This window comes from Oncorhynchus nerka, linkage group LG9b (assembly GCF_034236695.1).
Source record: "Oncorhynchus nerka isolate Pitt River linkage group LG9b, Oner_Uvic_2.0, whole genome shotgun sequence".
Lineage (NCBI taxonomy): Eukaryota > Metazoa > Chordata > Actinopteri > Salmoniformes > Salmonidae > Oncorhynchus > Oncorhynchus nerka.
The window spans coordinates 3,222,259-3,239,140 of NC_088424.1; the positions used below are offsets into that span (position 1 = coordinate 3,222,259).

The 16,882-nt window shown below is 48.8% G+C and overlaps 1 protein-coding gene across 1 annotated transcript in view; it reads left to right on the forward strand.

Moving 5' to 3' along the window:
* The window catches only part of LOC115114112 (low-density lipoprotein receptor-related protein 8-like), a 206,475-nt gene that overhangs the window by 151,115 nt on the left and 38,478 nt on the right, over positions 1–16,882 (forward strand). The window contains exons 7-8 of the mRNA XM_065013892.1: positions 11,793–11,915; positions 12,385–12,507. Coding sequence (XP_064869964.1) covers positions 11,793–11,915; positions 12,385–12,507 — 246 coding nt within the window. The remainder of the gene's footprint in view (positions 1–11,792; positions 11,916–12,384; positions 12,508–16,882) is intronic.

Sequence of the window (16,882 nt, forward strand, 5' to 3'; positions counted from 1 at the left end):
CCCATTAGTTAGCTGCTTGTCTGTCTACCGCTCCTCGCTGCAGTAACTTCCTCCATTAGTTAGCTGCTTGTCTCTGTCTGTCTACCGCTCCTCGCTGCAGTAACTTCCTCCATTAGTTAGCTGCCTGTCTGTCTCCTGCTCCTCGCTGCAGTAACTTCCTCCATTAGTTAGCTGCTTGTCTGTCTCCCGCTCCTCGCTGCAGTAACTTCCTCCATTAGTTAGCTGCTTGTCTGTCTCCCGCTCCTCGCTGCAGTAACTTCCTCCATTAGTTAGCTGCTTGTCTCTGTCTGTCTCCCGCTCCTCGCTGCAGTAACTTCCTCCATTAGTTAGCTGCTTGTCTCTGTCTGTCTACCGCTCCTCGCTGCAGTAACTTCCTCCATTAGTTAGCTGCTTGTCTGTCTCCCGCTCCTCGCTGCAGTAACTTCCTCCATTAGTTAGCTGCTTGTCTCTGTCTGTCTCCTGCTCCTCGCTGCAGTAACTTCCTCCATTAGTTAGCTGCTTGTCTCTGTTTGTCTACCGCTCCTCGCTGCAGTAACTTCCTCCATTAGTTAGCTGCTTGTCTGTCTCCCGCTCCTCGCTGCAGTAACTTCCTCCATTAGTTAGCTGCTTGTCTCTGTCTGTCTACCGCTCCTCGCTGCAGTAACTTCCTCCATTAGTTAGCTGCTTGTCTGTTTCCCGCTCCTCGCTGCAGTAACTTCCTCCATTAGTTAGCTGCTTGTCTCTGTCTGTCTAGCTGCCCGCTGCAGTAACTTCCTCCATTAGTTAGCTGCTTGTCTCTGTCTCCCGCTCCTCGCTGCAGTAACTTCCTCCATTAGTTAGCTGCTTGTCTGTCTCCGCTCCTCGCTGCAGTAACTTCCTCCATTAGTTAGCTGCTTGTCTGTCTCCCGCTCCCTCGCTGCAGTAACTTCCTCCATTAGTTAGCTGCTTGTTGTCTCTCCTGCTGCAGTAACTTCCTCCATTAGTTAGCTGCTTGTCTGTCTCCCGCTCCTCGCTGCAGTAACTTCCTCCATTAGTTAGCTGCTTGTCTGTCTCCTGCTCCTCGCTGCAGTAACTTCCTCCATTAGTTAGCTGCTTGTCTCTGTCTGTCTCCTGCTCCTCGCTGCAGTAACTTCCTCCATTAGTTAGCTGCTTGTCTCTGTCTGTCTCCTCGCTCCTCCGCTGCAGTAACTTCCTCCATTAGTTAGCTGCTTGTCTCTGTCTGTCTCCTGCTCCTCGCTGCAGTAACTTCCTCCATTAGTTAGCTGCTTGTCTCTGTCTGTCTACCGCTCCTCGCTGCAGTAACTTCCTCCATTAGTTAGCTTGTCTCTGTCTGTCTGCTCCTCGCTGCAGTAACTTCCTCCATTAGTTAGCTGCTTGTCTCTGTCTGTCCGCTCCTCGCTGCAGTAACTTCCTCCATTAGTTAGCTGCTTGTCTGTCTCCCGCTCCTCGCTGCAGTAACTTCCTCCATTAGTTAGCTGCTTGTCTGTCTCCCCGCTCCTCGCTGCAGTAACTTCCTCCATTAGTTAGCTGCTTGTCTGTCTCTGCTCCTCGCTGCAGTAACTTCCTCCATTAGTTAGCTCTCTCCGCTCCTCGCTGCAGTAACTTCCTCCATTAGTTAGCTGCTTGTCTGTCTCTGCTCCTCGCTGCAGTAACTTCCTCCATTAGTTAGCTGCTTGTCTCTGTCTGTCTGCTTGTCTCCGCTCCTCGCTGCAGTAACTTCCTCCATTAGTTAGCTGCTTGTCTGTCTCCCGCTCCTCGCTGCAGTAACTTCCTCCATTAGTTAGCTGCTTGTCTCTGTCTGTCTCCTGCTCCTCGCTGCAGTAACTTCCTCCATTAGTTAGCTGCTTGTCTCTGTCTGTCTACCGCTCCTCGCTGCAGTAACTTCCTCCATTAGTTAGCTGCTTGTCTCTGTCTGTCTCCTGCTCCTCGCTGCAGTAACTTCCTCCATTAGTTAGCTGCTTGTCTCTGTCTGTCTACCGCTCCTCGCTGCAGTAACTTCCTCCATTAGTTAGCTGCTTGTCTCTGTCTGTCTCCTGCTCCTCGCTGCAGTAACTTCCTCCATTAGTTAGCTGCTTGCTTGTCTGTCTCCGCTCCTCGCTGCAGTAACTTCCTCCATTAGTTAGCTGCTTGTCTCTGCAGTAACTTCCTCATTAGTTAGCTCTCTCTGTCTGTCTCCCCTCTCGCTGCAGTAACTTCCTCCATTAGTTAGCTGCTTGTCTCTGTCTGTCTCCTGCTCCTCGCTGCAGTAACTTCCTCCATTAGTTAGCTGCTTGTCTGTCTGTCTCTGCAGCTCCATTAGTTAGCTGCTTGTCTGTCTCCTCGCTGCAGTAACTTCCTCCATTAGTTAGCTGCTTGTCTCTGTCTGTCTCCTGCTCCTCGCTGCAGTAACTTCCTCCATTAGTTAGCTGCTTGTCTCTGTCTGTCTAGCCTTGTCTCTGTCTCCTCGCTGCAGTAACTTCCTCCATTAGTTAGCTGCTTGTCTGTCTCCCGCTCCTCGCTGCAGTAACTTCCTCCATTAGTTAGCTTGTCTTGTCCTGTCTGTCTCCATTAGTTAGCTGCTTGTCTGTCTCGCTGCAGTAACTTCCTCCATTAGTTAGCTGCTTGTCTCTGTCTGTCTACCGCTCCTCGCTGCAGTAACTTCCTCCATTAGTTAGCTGCTTGTCTCTGTCTGTCTACCGCTCCTCGCTGCAGTAACTTCCTCCATTAGTTAGCTGCTTGTCTCTGTCTGTCTACCGCTCCTCGCTGCAGTAACTTCCTCCATTAGTTAGCTGCTTGTCTCTGTCTGTCTACCGCTCCTCGCTGCAGTAACTTCCTCCATTAGTTTGTCTGTCTTCCTCGCTGCAGTAACTTCCTCCATTGTTAGCTGCTTGTCTCTGTCTGTCTCCTCGCTGCAGTAACTTCCTCCATTAGTTAGCTGCTTGTCTCTGTCTGTCTCCGCTCCTCGCTGCAGTAACTTCCTCCATTAGTTAGCTGCTTGTCTGTCTCCTGCTCCTCGCTGCAGTAACTTCCTCCATTAGTTAGCTGCTTGTCTCTGTCTGTCTCCTGCTCCTCGCTGCAGTAACTTCCTCCATTAGTTAGCTGCTTGTCTCTGTCTGTCTACCGCTCCTCGCTGCAGTAACTTCCTCCATTAGTTAGCTGCTTGTCTCTGTCTGTCTACCGCTCCTCGCTGCAGTAACTTCCTCCATTAGTTAGCTGCTTGTCTGTCTCCTGCTCCTCGCTGCAGTAACTTCCTCCATTAGTTAGCTGCTTGTCTCTGTCTGTCTCCGCTCCTCGCTGCAGTAACTTCCTCCATTAGTTAGCTGCTTGTTGTCTGTCTCCTGCTCCTCGCTGCAGTAACTTCCTCCATTAGTTAGCTGCTTGTCTGTCTGTCCCGCTCCTCGCTGCAGTAACTTCCTCCATTAGTTAGCTGCTTGTCTCTGTCTGTCTACCGCTCCTCGCTGCAGTAACTTCCTCCATTAGTTAGCTGCTTGTCTCTGTCTGTCTACCGCTCCTCGCTGCAGTAACTTCCTCCATTAGTTAGCTGCTTGTCTCTGTCTCCCGCTCCTCGCTGCAGTAACTTCCTCCATTAGTTAGCTGCTTGTCTCTGTCTGTCTCCGCTCCTCGCTGCAGTAACTTCCTCCATTAGTTAGCTGCTTGTCTTGTCTGTCTCCCGCTCCTCGCTGCAGTAACTTCCTCCATTAGTTAGCTGCTTGTCTCTGTCTGTCTCCTGCTCCTCGCTGCAGTAACTTCCTCCATTAGTTAGCTGCTTGTCTCTGTCTGTCTAGCCTTGCTCCTCGCTGCAGTAACTTCCTCCATTAGTTAGCTGCTTGTCTCTGTCTGTCTCCCGCTCCTCGCTGCAGTAACTTCCTCCATTAGTTAGCTGCTTGTCTCTGTCTGTCTCCTGCTCCTCGCTGCAGTAACTTCCTCCATTAGTTAGCTGCTTGTCTGTCTCCGCTCCTCGCTGCAGTAACTTCCTCCATTAGTTAGCTGCTTGTCTCTGTCTGTCTCCTGCTCCTCGCTGCAGTAACTTCCTCCATTAGTTAGCTGCTTGTCTCTGTCTGTCTACCGCTCCTCGCTGCAGTAACTTCCTCCATTAGTTAGCTGCTTGTCTCTGTCTGTCTCCTGCTCCTCGCTGCAATAACTTCCTCCATTAGTTAGCTGCTTGTCTCTGTCTGTCTACCGCTCCTCGCTGCAGTAACTTCCTCCATTAGTTAGCTGCTTGTCTCTGTCTGTCTACCGCTCCTCGCTGCAGTAACTTCCTCCATTAGTTAGCTGCTTGTCTGTCTACCGCTCCTCGCTGCAGTAACTTCCTCCATTAGTTAGCTGCTTGTCTGTCTGTAACTTCCTCCATTAGTTAGCTGCTTGTCTGTCTCGCTCCTGCAGTAACTTCCTCCATTAGTTAGCTGCTTGTCTGTCTCCCGCTCCTCGCTGCAGTAACTTCCTCCATTAGTTAGCTGCTTGTCTCTGTCTGTCTCCCGCTCCTCGCTGCAGTAACTTCCTCCAATAGTTAGCTGCTTGTCTGTCTCCTGCTCCTCGCTGCAGTAACTTCCTCCATTAGTTAGCTGCTTGTCTTGTCTGTCTCCTGCTCCTCTGCAGTAACTTCCTCCATTAGTTAGCTGCTTGTCTGTCTCCCGCTCCTCGCTGCAGTAACTTCCTCCATTAGTTAGCTGCTTGTCTGTCTCCTGCTCCTCGCTGCACTTCCTCCATTAGTTAGCTCTTGTCTTGTCATTGTAACTTCCTCCATTAGTTAGCTGCTTGTCTTGCTCCTCTGCAGTAACTTCCTCCATTAGTTAGCTGCTTGTCTGTCTCCTGCTCCTCGCTGCAGTAACTTCCTCCATTAGTTAGCTGCTTGTCTGTCTCCCGCTCCTCGCTGCAGTAACTTCCTCCATTAGTTAGCTGCTTGTCTCTGTCTGTCTACCGCTCCTCGCTGCAGTAACTTCCTCCATTAGTTAGCTGCTTGTCTCTGTCTGTCTCCCGCTCCTCGCTGCAGTAACTTCCTCCATTAGTTAGCTGCTTGTCTCTGTCTGTCTCCCGCTCCTCGCTGCAGTAACTTCCTCCATTAGTTAGCTGCTTGTCTCTGTCTGTCTCCTGCTCCTCGCTGCAGTAACTTCCTCCATTAGTTAGCTGCTTGTCTCTATCTGTCTCCCGCTCCTCGCTGCAGTAACTTCCTCCATTAGTTAGCTGCTTGTCTCTGTCTGTCTCCCGCTCCTCGCTGCAGTAACTTCCTCCATTAGTTAGCTGCTTGTCTCTGTCTGTCTCCCGCTCCTCGCTGCAGTAACTTCCTCCATTAGTTAGCTGCTTGTCTCTGTCTGTCTCCTGCTCCTCGCTGCAGTAACTTCCTCCATTAGTTAGCTGCTTGTCTGTCTCCCGCTCCTCACTGCAGTAACTTCCTCCATTAGTTAGCTGCTTGTCTCTGTCTGTCTCCTGCTCCTCGCTGCAGTAACTTCCTCCATTAGTTAGCTGCTTGTCTGTCTCCCGCTCCTCACTGCAGTAACTTCCTCCATTAGTTAGCTGCTTGTCTCTGTCTGTCTCCTGCTCCTCGCTGCAGTAACTTCCTCCATTAGTTAGCTGCTTGTCTCTGTCTGTCTACCGCTCCTCGCTGCAGTAACTTCCTCCATTAGTTAGCTGCTTGTCTCTGTCTGTCTACCGCTCCTCGCTGCAGTAACTTCCTCCATTAGTTAGCTGCTTGTCTGTCTCCCGCTCCTCGCTGCAGTAACTTCCTCCATTAGTTAGCTGCTTGTCTCTGTCTGTCTCCTGCTCCTCGCTGCAGTAACTTCCTCCATTAGTTAGCTGCTTGTCTCTGTCTGTCTCCCGCTCCTCGCTGCAGTAACTTCCTCCATTAGTTAGCTGCTTGTCTCTGTCTGTCTACCGCTCCTCGCTGCAGTAACTCCCTCCATTAGTTAGCTGCTTGTCTGTCTCCGCTCCTCGCCAGTAACTTCCTCCATTAGTTAGCTGCTTGTCTCTGTCTGTCTCCTGCTCCTCGCTGCAGTAACTTCCTCCATTAGTTAGCTGCTTGTCTCTGTCTGTCATTAGTTAGCTGCTTGTCTCCTGTCTCCTCCTCGCTGCAGTAACTTCCTCCATTAGTTAGCTGCTTGTCTGTCTCCCGCTCCTCGCTGCAGTAACTTCCTCCATTAGTTAGCTGCTTGTCTGTCTCCTGCTCTTCGCTGCAGTAACTTCCTCCATTAGTTAGCTGCTTGTCTGTCTCCCGCTCCTCGCTGCAGTAACTTCCTCCATTAGTTAGCTGCTTGTCTCTGTCTGTCTACCGCTCCTCGCTGCAGTAACTTCCTCCATTAGTTAGCTGCTTGTCTGTCTGTCTGTCTCCATTAGTTAGCTGCTTGTCTCTGTCTGTCTCCCCGCTCCTCGCTGCAGTAACTTCCTCCATTAGTTAGCTGCTTGTCTCTGTCTGTCTCCTGCTCCTCGCTGCAGTAACTTCCTCCATTAGTTAGCTGCTTGTCTGTCTCCCGCTCCTCGCTGCAGTAACTTCCTCCATTAGTTAGCTGCTTGTCTGTCTCCCGCTCCTCACTGCAGTAACTTCCTCCATTAGTTAGCTGCTTGTCTGTCTCCCGCTCCTCGCTGCAGTAACTTCCTCCATTAGTTAGCTGCTTGTCTCTGTCTGTCTCCTGCTCCTCGCTGCAGTAACTTCCTCCATTAGTTAGCTGCTTGTCTCTGTCTGTCTACCGCTCCTCGCTGCAGTAACTTCCTCCATTAGTTAGCTGCTTGTCTCTGTCTGTCTACCGCTCCTCGCTGCAGTAACTTCCTCCATTAGTTAGCTGCTTGTCTCTGTCTGTCTCCCGCTCCTCACTGCAGTAACTTCCTCCATTAGTTAGCTGCTTGTCTCTGTCTGTCTACCGCTCCTCGCTGCAGTAACTTCCTCCATTAGTTAGCTGCTTGTCTGTCTCCCGCTCCTCGCTGCAGTAACTTCCTCCATTAGTTAGCTGCTTGTCTGTCTCCCGCTCTTCGCTGCAGTAACTTCCTCCATTAGTTAGCTGCTTGTCTGTCTCCCGCTCCTCGCTGCAGTAACTTCCTCCATTAGTTAGCTGCTTGTCTGTCTCCCGCTCCTCGCTGCAGTAACTTCCTCCATTAGTTAGCTGCTTGTCTCTGTCTGTCTCCCGCTCCTCGCTGCAGTAACTTCCTCCATTAGTTAGCTGCTTGTCTGTCTCCCGCTCCTCGCTGCAGTAACTTCCTCCATTAGTTAGCTGCTTGTCTCTGTCTGTCTCCCGCTCCTCACTGCAGTAACTTCCTCCATTAGTTAGCTGCTTGTCTCTGTCTGTCTCCCGCTCCTCACTGCCCCTGCTCTGCCTGTTTGCGTAACCATAGCAACGGCTCAGTTTTGTGCTGCTCCTCAAGCTAAGTAGAGTGTGAACACGCCTGTACATACACATACATGCATGCAAAAACACTCAAATTCCGAGCAAAAGTCATATACAGACATGTGTAACAGAACGAAATGGTACCGTAACCTCACTCCCCAGTTTAAACTGTTTCCTCTCCGCTATCGAATTGGTACCTTTTCGGTGGCGCAACTGGCTAAGACATTGTCAAGCAGGCAGTCACGTGTTTACATTTTTATTTATGTATTAATTATTATTATTATTGGCCCATCCACACTTTTCAGAGGACAAAAGTAACATTATTTTATTTATTTGTGTTTTTTTATACATTATTCATACATTTTACATACATGATACTTTCATACACAGTATTACATGACAGAAATATAGTTTGATATACATTAAAAGGTACAGTGCCTTTGGAAAGTATTCAGACCCCTTGATATTTTCCATATTTTGTTACGTTACAGCCTTGTTCAAAAATTTATTAAATACAAAAAAATCATCCGAGATCTACACACAGTACCCCATAATGGCAAAGTGAAAACAGGTTTTTATACATTTTGTAATTTATAAAAAATTAAAAACATAAATACCGTATTTAAGTAAGTGTTCAGACCATTTGCTATGTGACTCGAAATTGAGCTCAGGTGCATTCTGTTTCCATTGATCATCCTTCAGATGTTTCTACAACTTGATTGGAGTCCACCTGTGGTTAATTCAATTAATTGGACATGATTTGGAAAGGCACACATCTGTCTATATAAGGTCCCACAATTGACAGTGCATGTCAGAGCAAAACCCAAGCAATGAGGTTGAAGGAATTGTCAGTAGAGCTCCGAGACAGGATTGTGTCGAGGCACAGATCTGGGGAAGGGTACAAAACAATTCTGCAGCATTAAAGGTCCCCAAGAACACAGTGGCCTCCATCATTCTTAAATGGAATCATTTTGGAACCACCAAGACTATTCCTAGAGCTGGCCGCCCGGCCAAACTGAGCAATCAGGGGAGAAGTGCCTTGGTCAGTGAGGTGGCCCAAGAAACAAATGCTCACTCTGACAGAGCTCTAGAGTTCCTCTGTGGAGATGGGAGAACCTTCCAGAAGGACAACCATCTCTACAGCACTCAATCAGGCCTTTACGGTAGAGTGGCCAGACGGTAGCCCCTCCTCAGTAAAAGGCACATAACAGCCTGCTTTGAGTTTGCCAAAATGTACCTAAAGACTCTCAGACCATGAGAAACCAGATTCTCTGGTCTGATGAAACCAAGATTGAACTCTTTGGCCTGAATGCCAAGCGTTATTTCTGGAGGAAACTTGGCACCATCCCAGCGGGGAAGCATGGTGGTGGCAACATCATGCTGTGGGGATGTTTTTCAGCGGCAAGGACTGGGAGACTAGTCAGGGTTGAGGCAAAGATGAACGGAGCAAAGTACAGAGAGATCCTTGATGAAAACCTGCTCTAGTGTGCTCAGGACCTTAGACTGGGGCGAAGGTTTACCTTCCAACAGGACAACGACCCTAAGCACACAGCCAAGACAACGCAGGACTGGCTTTGGGACAAGTCTCTGAATGTCCTTGAGTGACCCAGCCAGAGCCAGACTTGAACCCGATCGAACTTCTCTAGAGAGACCTGAAAATGGCTGTGTAGCAACACTCACCATCTAACTTGACAAAGCTGGAGAGGATCTACAGAGAAGAATGGGAGAAACTCCCCAAATACAGGTGTGCCAAGCTTGTCGCGCCAAGAAGACTCAAGGCTGTAATCGCTGCCAAAGGTGCTTCAAAAAAGCACTGAGTAAAGGGTCTGAATACTTACGTAAATGTGATATTATAAAAATAGATTTAAAAATCATAAATTAGCAAAAATTTCTAAAAATCAGTTTCTGCTTTGTCATTATGTCAATGGATGAGGGGGAAAAACTATGTAGTACATTTTAGAATAAGGCAGTAACCTAACAATATGTGGAAAAAGTCAAGGGGTCTGAATACTTTACGAAGGCACTTTACATGGTATAAATGGTGTTTTCGGTCTTAACTATTACAGATCATGACGTTTTAATCCCAGCCCTCAGCTAATCTCAGCCAATCCCACCTATGTCCGCAGACACCCCTCTTTATTACCATTTGCTTTAGATTTTTCAACTGTGCTGGGATGTCTTGCATCAATTCTGATTTCTAATGGTATTCACAGATTGTAAATTAAGACAAATATTTTTGCTACGATTATTATTACATTCATTTATTGACTATGGCTTTGCAAATCGTCCAGCGGTGCTCTTTGTAGGGTTTGTTTTAAGTGACTATTGTGATTTTTAAGCCACTGTGACCAGAAACAAGCTAGAAGGGGGCAATACCAGATAACAGGGGCGGTTCGCAATTTTAAGGGGGTATGATTTTTGTGCACCTGTAACTTTCTCCCTCATCATTATTAACAATTAGTTCAGGATGATCCGTAATCCTGGTAGCATCCAAATGAACGTAGAAGTGTTTAGAAACATATTCTATTCTTATTTACAATAAAAGTGACTCTAAAATGACACAATACATTATTTACCATTCATTTCTATTGGGCACCATGTAATATGAAAACACAACCAAACCAAACAACAAATGCATCCAAAAAGTTTGTAGAGTCACAATCTTGATGTAATCCTTGTGTGCTAGGAATACATTTTTGACTACTTTACACATATACATACAAGTAAATTTGTCCCAATACTTTTGGTTCCTTAAAATGAGGAGGACTATGCAGAAAAAGTGCTGTAATTTCTAAACGGTTCACCCGATATGGATGAAAATATACCTCAAAAATACCCTCAAATTAAAGCTGACAGTCTGCACTTTAACCTCAAAGTCATCGTATCATTTCACATCTAGTGGCAGAAAGTGTATTTTGCCTGCGCTACAGACAACTACTGTATATCGTTCCGCTAATTCAGGACTTAAAAAAACAAATCATATTTATATTTAACCCAGCTTTTTCTGGGGGTGCTGCAGTACCCTCAGGACCCTTACTTCACGCAGCTATGACCAGCCCTAGTTGCTAGGCAACCCATGAATGTCCTTGAGCGTTTAAAAGCCCTTGAATAATATCGAGGTCTCGGGTTTGACAAGAAAGCCAGGGCTGAGGAGAACGATCATATCGCTCGCTGTGTCTCTGTGGCGCTTTTGGCCCACCGCACAATCACTGGCTTGTCGCATTATTCAAAGTGACTGGTAACTCACACACATATATATATTATTCACTGTTATGTGGCCCAGGCTTTTGAATAATAATGAGATCTTCAGTTTTGACAAGAAAGCCAGAGCTAGGGCGAATGACATCGCTTTGTCTCTGTGTGTCCCTTTTGGCCACAGCAAGTTTAGCGGTGGCGTACACAGTTTTGCAGATGTTGTCGCAGGTGCAGCGAAATGGTTATGTTTCACGCTCCAACAGTGCAGCAATATCTAGCTATCCAATACCAAATACGCACATATTCCAAAAGTAAGTCATGTCAGAACGAGTTCAAGCTACACTGTTGTTATATTACGATGTAGCACACATATCCATTGAGTTACTTGTAGTAGGACAGTGTACTGTATGTGTAAACTGTATTCTCTGTGTGTTGCCCATATACAGGAATCCAACCCACAATGCAGTGTTTCCCCTAGCTCGATTCTTTTCCATGCAGGGTGTTACATCTAGGTCCTGTTCAACCAACCTTTTTAAGGAAAGACAAATGAAGATTAAACAATGATAGGAGAAAAACAGCCACCCACAACTCTGTTGTTGTGTTGCAAAGCCACTCTGAGCTATCGGATTCTACTATTGGTACAGTATCTACAGTATGATTAAATAATGTGGAGAGGCATTCCCCAGCCGCAGTCTGGCCTGTGTATGAGAGTGTGTTTTTATGGTGGCGCAGCACTAGATTAGTGGGCCTTAATCAGATCCCACCGCTGCTAAATGTACATTTACGTCGTTTAGCAGACGCTCTTATCCAGGGCGACTTACAGTAGTAGTGAGTGCATACATTTTCATAATGAATATACATGAATATAGGAGAAAACTGTATGTTGTTTGTAGATCTCCTCCTCTTTACCTGTAGCCTAGTTTCAATGCTCATTTTCATCCAACTCTCTCTCCATCCTGTGTGTGTGGGTCCGTGTGTGTATCTGTGCGCATGAATGCATGTGGGTATGTGCATGTGTGTGTGGGTATGTCCGTGTGTGTGTGGGTATGTCCGTGTGTGTGTGGGTATGTCCGTGTGTGTGTGGGTATGTCCGTGTGTGTGTGGGTATGTCCGTGTGTGTGTGGGTATGTCCGTGTGTGTGTGGGTATGTCCGTGTGTGTGTGGGTATGTCCGTGTGTGTGTGGGTATGTCCGTGTGTGAGTGGGTATGTCCGTGTGTTTGGGTATGTGTGTGTGTGTGTCTGTCTGTGTGTGTACGGGTATGTCCGTGTGTGGGTATGTCCTTTTGTGTGTGGGTATGTCCATGTGTGTGGATGTGTGTGTGCTATAGCTCTGCTGACGTGCCGCCCAGATGAATTCCAGTGTGGGGATGGCTCCTGTATCCACGGCACCAAGCAGTGTAACAAGGTCCATGACTGTCCTGACCAGAGTGACGAGTCAGGCTGTGTCAACGGTAGGAAGGCAGTTTCATGTCTGGGCTAGGGAATTAATGGCGACTGGGGGGGTGGACTCGGCTCCACTCTGGCCGTTCTACTCTGGCTTCCATCTCGGGGCAGGATATCGGTCACATGTCTGCCTGTGGCTGGCTGGATGGATGACTGAATGTCTAGCTGGCTGGGTGGATGACTGGATAGCTGGCTGGCTGTGTGTGTGTGGCTGGTTGGCTGGCTGGATTTCGGTCTGGATGGCCATCTGTTTGGCTGGTTATCTGTCTGGTTGTTTGACTGGCTGGCTGGCTGCCTCTGTCTGTCTATTTATGTATCTGGCTGGCTGGCTGCTTGGCCAACTTCCTGACTGGCTGGATTTATGTCTGGCTGATCTTTTGTCTGTCTGTCTGTGCCTGTCTGACTGCTTCTCTGTGTATGTCTTCCTGGCTACCTGTCTGTAGTAAAACTATTTCCCCGTCTCTCTTCATGCAACAGCCACTAAGTGTGAGGGGCCCCTGAAGTTCCTGTGTAGGAACGGAGAGTGTATCGACAGCGCTAAGGTGTGTGACAACGTCAAGGACTGCAAGGACCGCTCCGATGAGCCCAAGAAGGAGTGTGGTAAGGACACACACACACACACACACACATTGTAAATACGTTGTTTGAATCCACAAATCACATTACAGTCAAAGGATTCAAACACCTCAGAGGTTTATTTTGTCTTATTATGCCTCTAATTCTTTCAACAACAAAAAAGTTTCCTTGACAGTACATGGCCTTCAGATGACAGGCCTGCATAAGACAAAGGCAAAGCAGCTAGCAAGGTACTGACTGCTCTGTGTCAGCCTTGCTGTAGGGAGAAAAGAGGTACATGTGAGAGAGGCAAAGAAACTGTCTTCTGTCTCTTCCTTTTGTAATGCGCCCTGTATCTCACCTCTCTCTGGGTAAGGAACAAAATACAGGCGCCTCGTGGTGTAGCGCCTTGCCTAATGGTGCCTCGTGGTGTAGCGCCTTGCCTAATGGTGCCTCGTGGTGTAGCGCCTTGCCTAATGGTGCCTCGTGGTGTAGCGCCTGGCCTAATTGTGCCTCGTGGTGTAGCGCCTGGCCTAATTGTGCCTCGTGGTGTAGCGCCTTGCCTAATGGTGCCTCGTGGTGTAGCGCCTGGCCTAATTGTGCCTCGTGGTGTAGCGCCTGGCCTAATTGTGCCTCGTGGTATAGCGCCTTGCCTAATGGTGCCTCGTGGTGTAGCGCCTGGCCTAATTGTGCCTCGTGGTGTAGCGCCTGGGCTAATTGTGCCTCGTGGTGTAGCGCCTGGCCTAATTGTGCCTCGTGGTGTAGCGCCTGGCCTAATTGTGCCTCGTGGTGTAGCGCCTGGCCTAATTGTGCCTCGTGGTGTAGCGCCTGGCCTAATTGTGCCTCGTGGTATAGCGCCTTGCCTAATGGTGCCTCGTGGTGTAGCGCCTGGCCTAATTGTGCCTCGTGGTGTAGCGCCTGGGCTAATTGTGCCTCGTGGTGTAGCGCCTGGCCTAATTGTGCCTCGTGGTGTAGCGCCTGGCCTAATTGTGCCTCGTGGTGTAGCGCCTGGCCTAATTGTGCCTCGTGGTGTAGCGCCTGGCCTAATGGTGCCTCGTGGTGTAGCGCCTGGCCTAATTGTGCCTCGTGGTGTAGCGCCTGGCCTAATTGTGCCTCGTGGTGTAGCGCCTGGCCTAATTGTGCCTCGTGGTGTAGCGCCTGGCCTAATTGTGCTTCGTGGTGTAGCGCATGGCCTAATTATTAATTTCCCTGATTGTTGTAGAGCTTACAGACAGTGAGACAGACAGTCTGTCCCAAACGGCACCCTATTCTCTACTGTATATAGTGCACTGCTTTTGACCAAGGTTTATGTTGTCTTATTATGCCTCTAATTCTTAAGAACAAAAAAAAAAAGTTTCCTTGACAGAGTAATTATTCTCCTCTTTGACTGTGCTTTTTTGGCTTCAATTGCATTTCTTTAACTTATTTGGCATGCTTGCCCTCCCAAAGTTGTTGAATTGTTGTGCTTAGTAATTGTGCTTAGGGTTTGGGCAGTATCTAGATTTTCATACCGTCATACCGTTTCAGTATTATACCAGGGTATACGGTATTACCGGAAGTACACACTAGGGCCGCTATTTATTTAGAAAATAATGAAGTATTATAATTGTTATTATGTATTTCTTGGGGGGGGGGGACAAAACAATTTAGGCAACAGGAACCTTGATACATGATTGGATTGAATGTCTCTGCTGTAGTCAAGAAGCTTGATCTTGACATCTAGCCACTTAGCTAGCAAGTTAGCAAATCAAATGCATAGCTGGAGCCCTGAGGTGGACACAATTCATTTGACACATCTTAGATATACTATAGTTATACTTAACTTATCGTTAGTCATAAGCAGTGGCGTAGCACGCACCCCTGTTTTGAAAATCATACTGTCTGTATTCCGATATACCCCGGCATACGGTATAAACGGTATAGCGACCCAAGCCTAGTTGTGCTAGCAAGGTTCATCCTCCTAGCAGAGGAAACCAGGTTTTTGGCTAAAATGTCCTTGTACTGGGTAAAAAAAGGGCCCCGGGACCAGTGGAAACAAAACAGCTCCATAACATCAAAGATCCGCCACCCTATTTTACAGTACGTAATGGGGTTCTTTTCAGCTTATGCGTTCTCGTTTCATGCGTTCTCGTTTCATGCGTTCTCGTTTCATGCGTTCTCGTTTCATGCGTTCTCGTTTCATGCTTTCTCGTTTCATGCGTTCTCGTTTCATGCGTTCTCGTTTCGGTGCCAAACCCACCGCTGGTGTGGGTGGCCAGTACGGCATCGGGAAATTAAAGTAGGTTCCTCTGGAAATGTTTTTCATGTGGGTGTTGAAGGAGAGAGCGGTCAGAGTCAAGTGTAAGAGCGGGCCGTTTATTTTAACAATGGGGTTGTTAAATAATAATCATTTATGTTTTGTATGAAATTTAGGTTCTGCAAGTTTCATATTTAATAGTTGAGTATCATCAGCATAACAATGAAAATTGATTTTGATTTTGTAAATTACCTAATCTCCTAGGGGTAACATGTGCAATGAAAACTATAACGCTCCCTAAACCGACCCTTCAGGTACGCCGAATCTGACACTGGTTATGGGCGAGGATTCATTATCTAATTGCACAAATTGGAGTCTGTCTGACAGATGGGAGGGAAACCAAGAGTGCGCCTGACCTTGAAGAGCAACATTTGTCTCTAGGCGCCTGATGAGAATGTGATAGTCAAAAGCTGAGCTTAAATTGAGAAGCATTAGTATAGAGAGAGTGTCGTGGTAATAAGTAATAACAAGTAATAAGGCATTAGTGACTTTTATACGGGTGGTGAGGTCAAAACCAGACTGATAGGATTCATAGATCGAATTTTGAAAGTCTGTAAATTGCTGGGCCACGGATTTCTCACGGACAACACACCTCCAAATCCCTGGAGACAGGGGAGAGAGGAAGGGGAGGTGAAGGGGGAAGGGGAGGTGAAGGGGAAGGGGAGGTAGAGGGGGAAGGGGAGGTAGAGGGGGGAGGGGAGGTAGAGGGGGAAGGGGAGGTAGAGGGGGAAGGGGAGGTGAAGGGGGAAGGAGAGGAAGAGAGGGAGGTAAAGGGGGAAGGGAGGGAAGAGAGGGAGGTAGAGGGGGAAGGAGAGGAAGAGAGGGAGGTAAAGGGGGAAGGGAGGGAAGAGAGGGAGGTAGAGGGGGAAGGGGAGGTAGAGGGGGAAGGGGAGGTAGAGAGGGGGAAGGAGAGGTGAAGGGGGAAGGAGAGGTGAAGGGGGAAGGAGAGGTGAAGGGGGAAGGGGGAAGAGGTGAAGGGGGAAGGAGAGGTGAAGAGGGAAGGAGAGGTGAAGGGGGGGGGGAAGGGGAAGGAGGGAAGAGAGGGAGGTAGGGGGAAGGGGGAAAGGGGAGGTAGAGAGGGGGAAGGGGAGGTAGAGAGGGGGAAGGGGAGGTAGAGGGGGAAGGGGAGGTGAAGGGGGAAGGAGAGGAAGAGAGGGAGGTAAAGGGGGAAGGGGAGGTAGAGGGGGAAGGAGAGGTGAAGGGGAGGGGGAAGGGGAGGTAGAGGGGGAAGGGGAGGTGAAGGGGGAAGGGGAGGAAGAGAGGGAGGTAAAGGGGGAAGGGGAGGTGAAGTTGGAAGGGGGGGTAGAGGGGAAGGGGGAGGTAGAGGGGAAGGGGAGGTAGAGAGGGAAGGAGAGGTGAAGGGGGAAGGAGAGGTAGAGGGGGAAGGGGAGGAAGAGAGGGAGGTAAAGGGGGAAGGGGAGGTAGAGGGTAAGGGGGGTAGAGGGGAAGGGGAGGTGAAGTGGTAAGGGGAGGTAGAGGGGGAGGGAGAGGTGAAGGGGGAAGGAGAGGTGGAAGGGGAAGAAGAGAGGGAGGTAAAGGGGGAAGGGGAGGTAAAGGGGGAAGGGGAGGTAAAGGGGGAAGGAGAGGTGAAGGGGGAAGAGAGGTAGAGGGGGAAGTAAAGGGGGAAGGGGAGGTGAAGTGGGAAGGGGAGGTAGAGGGGAAGGGGAGGTAGAGGGTGAGGGGAGGTAGAGGGGGTAGGAGAGGTGAAGGGGGAAGGAGAGGTAGAGGGGGAAGGAGAGGTAGAGGGGAAGGGGAGGAAGAGAGGGAGGTAAAGGGGGAAGGGGAGGTGAAGTGGGAAGGGGAGGTAGAGGGTAAGGGGGTAGAGAGTAAGGGGAGGTAGAGAGGGAGGTAGAGGGGGAAGGGGAGGTAGATGGGGAAGGGGAGGTAGAGGGGTGGTGTAAGGGTGAGATTAAAGGAGTGAGAAGAGGGTGGAGAGAACATAAGAGAGGGAAGGGCAATGGAAGGGCAAGGAAGGAGAAAGTATGAAACCGAAACAGAAATCCCAAAGGGAGCTCCTCTCCCTTCTCTCGTTCTCTCTTTCTTTTTTCTGTCTCTCCGTCTGTCTCGTCTCTTTTTAACTCCCTTTCTCTTCTTTTTTTTCTCTTCCCTTCCTCCCCCTCTCCC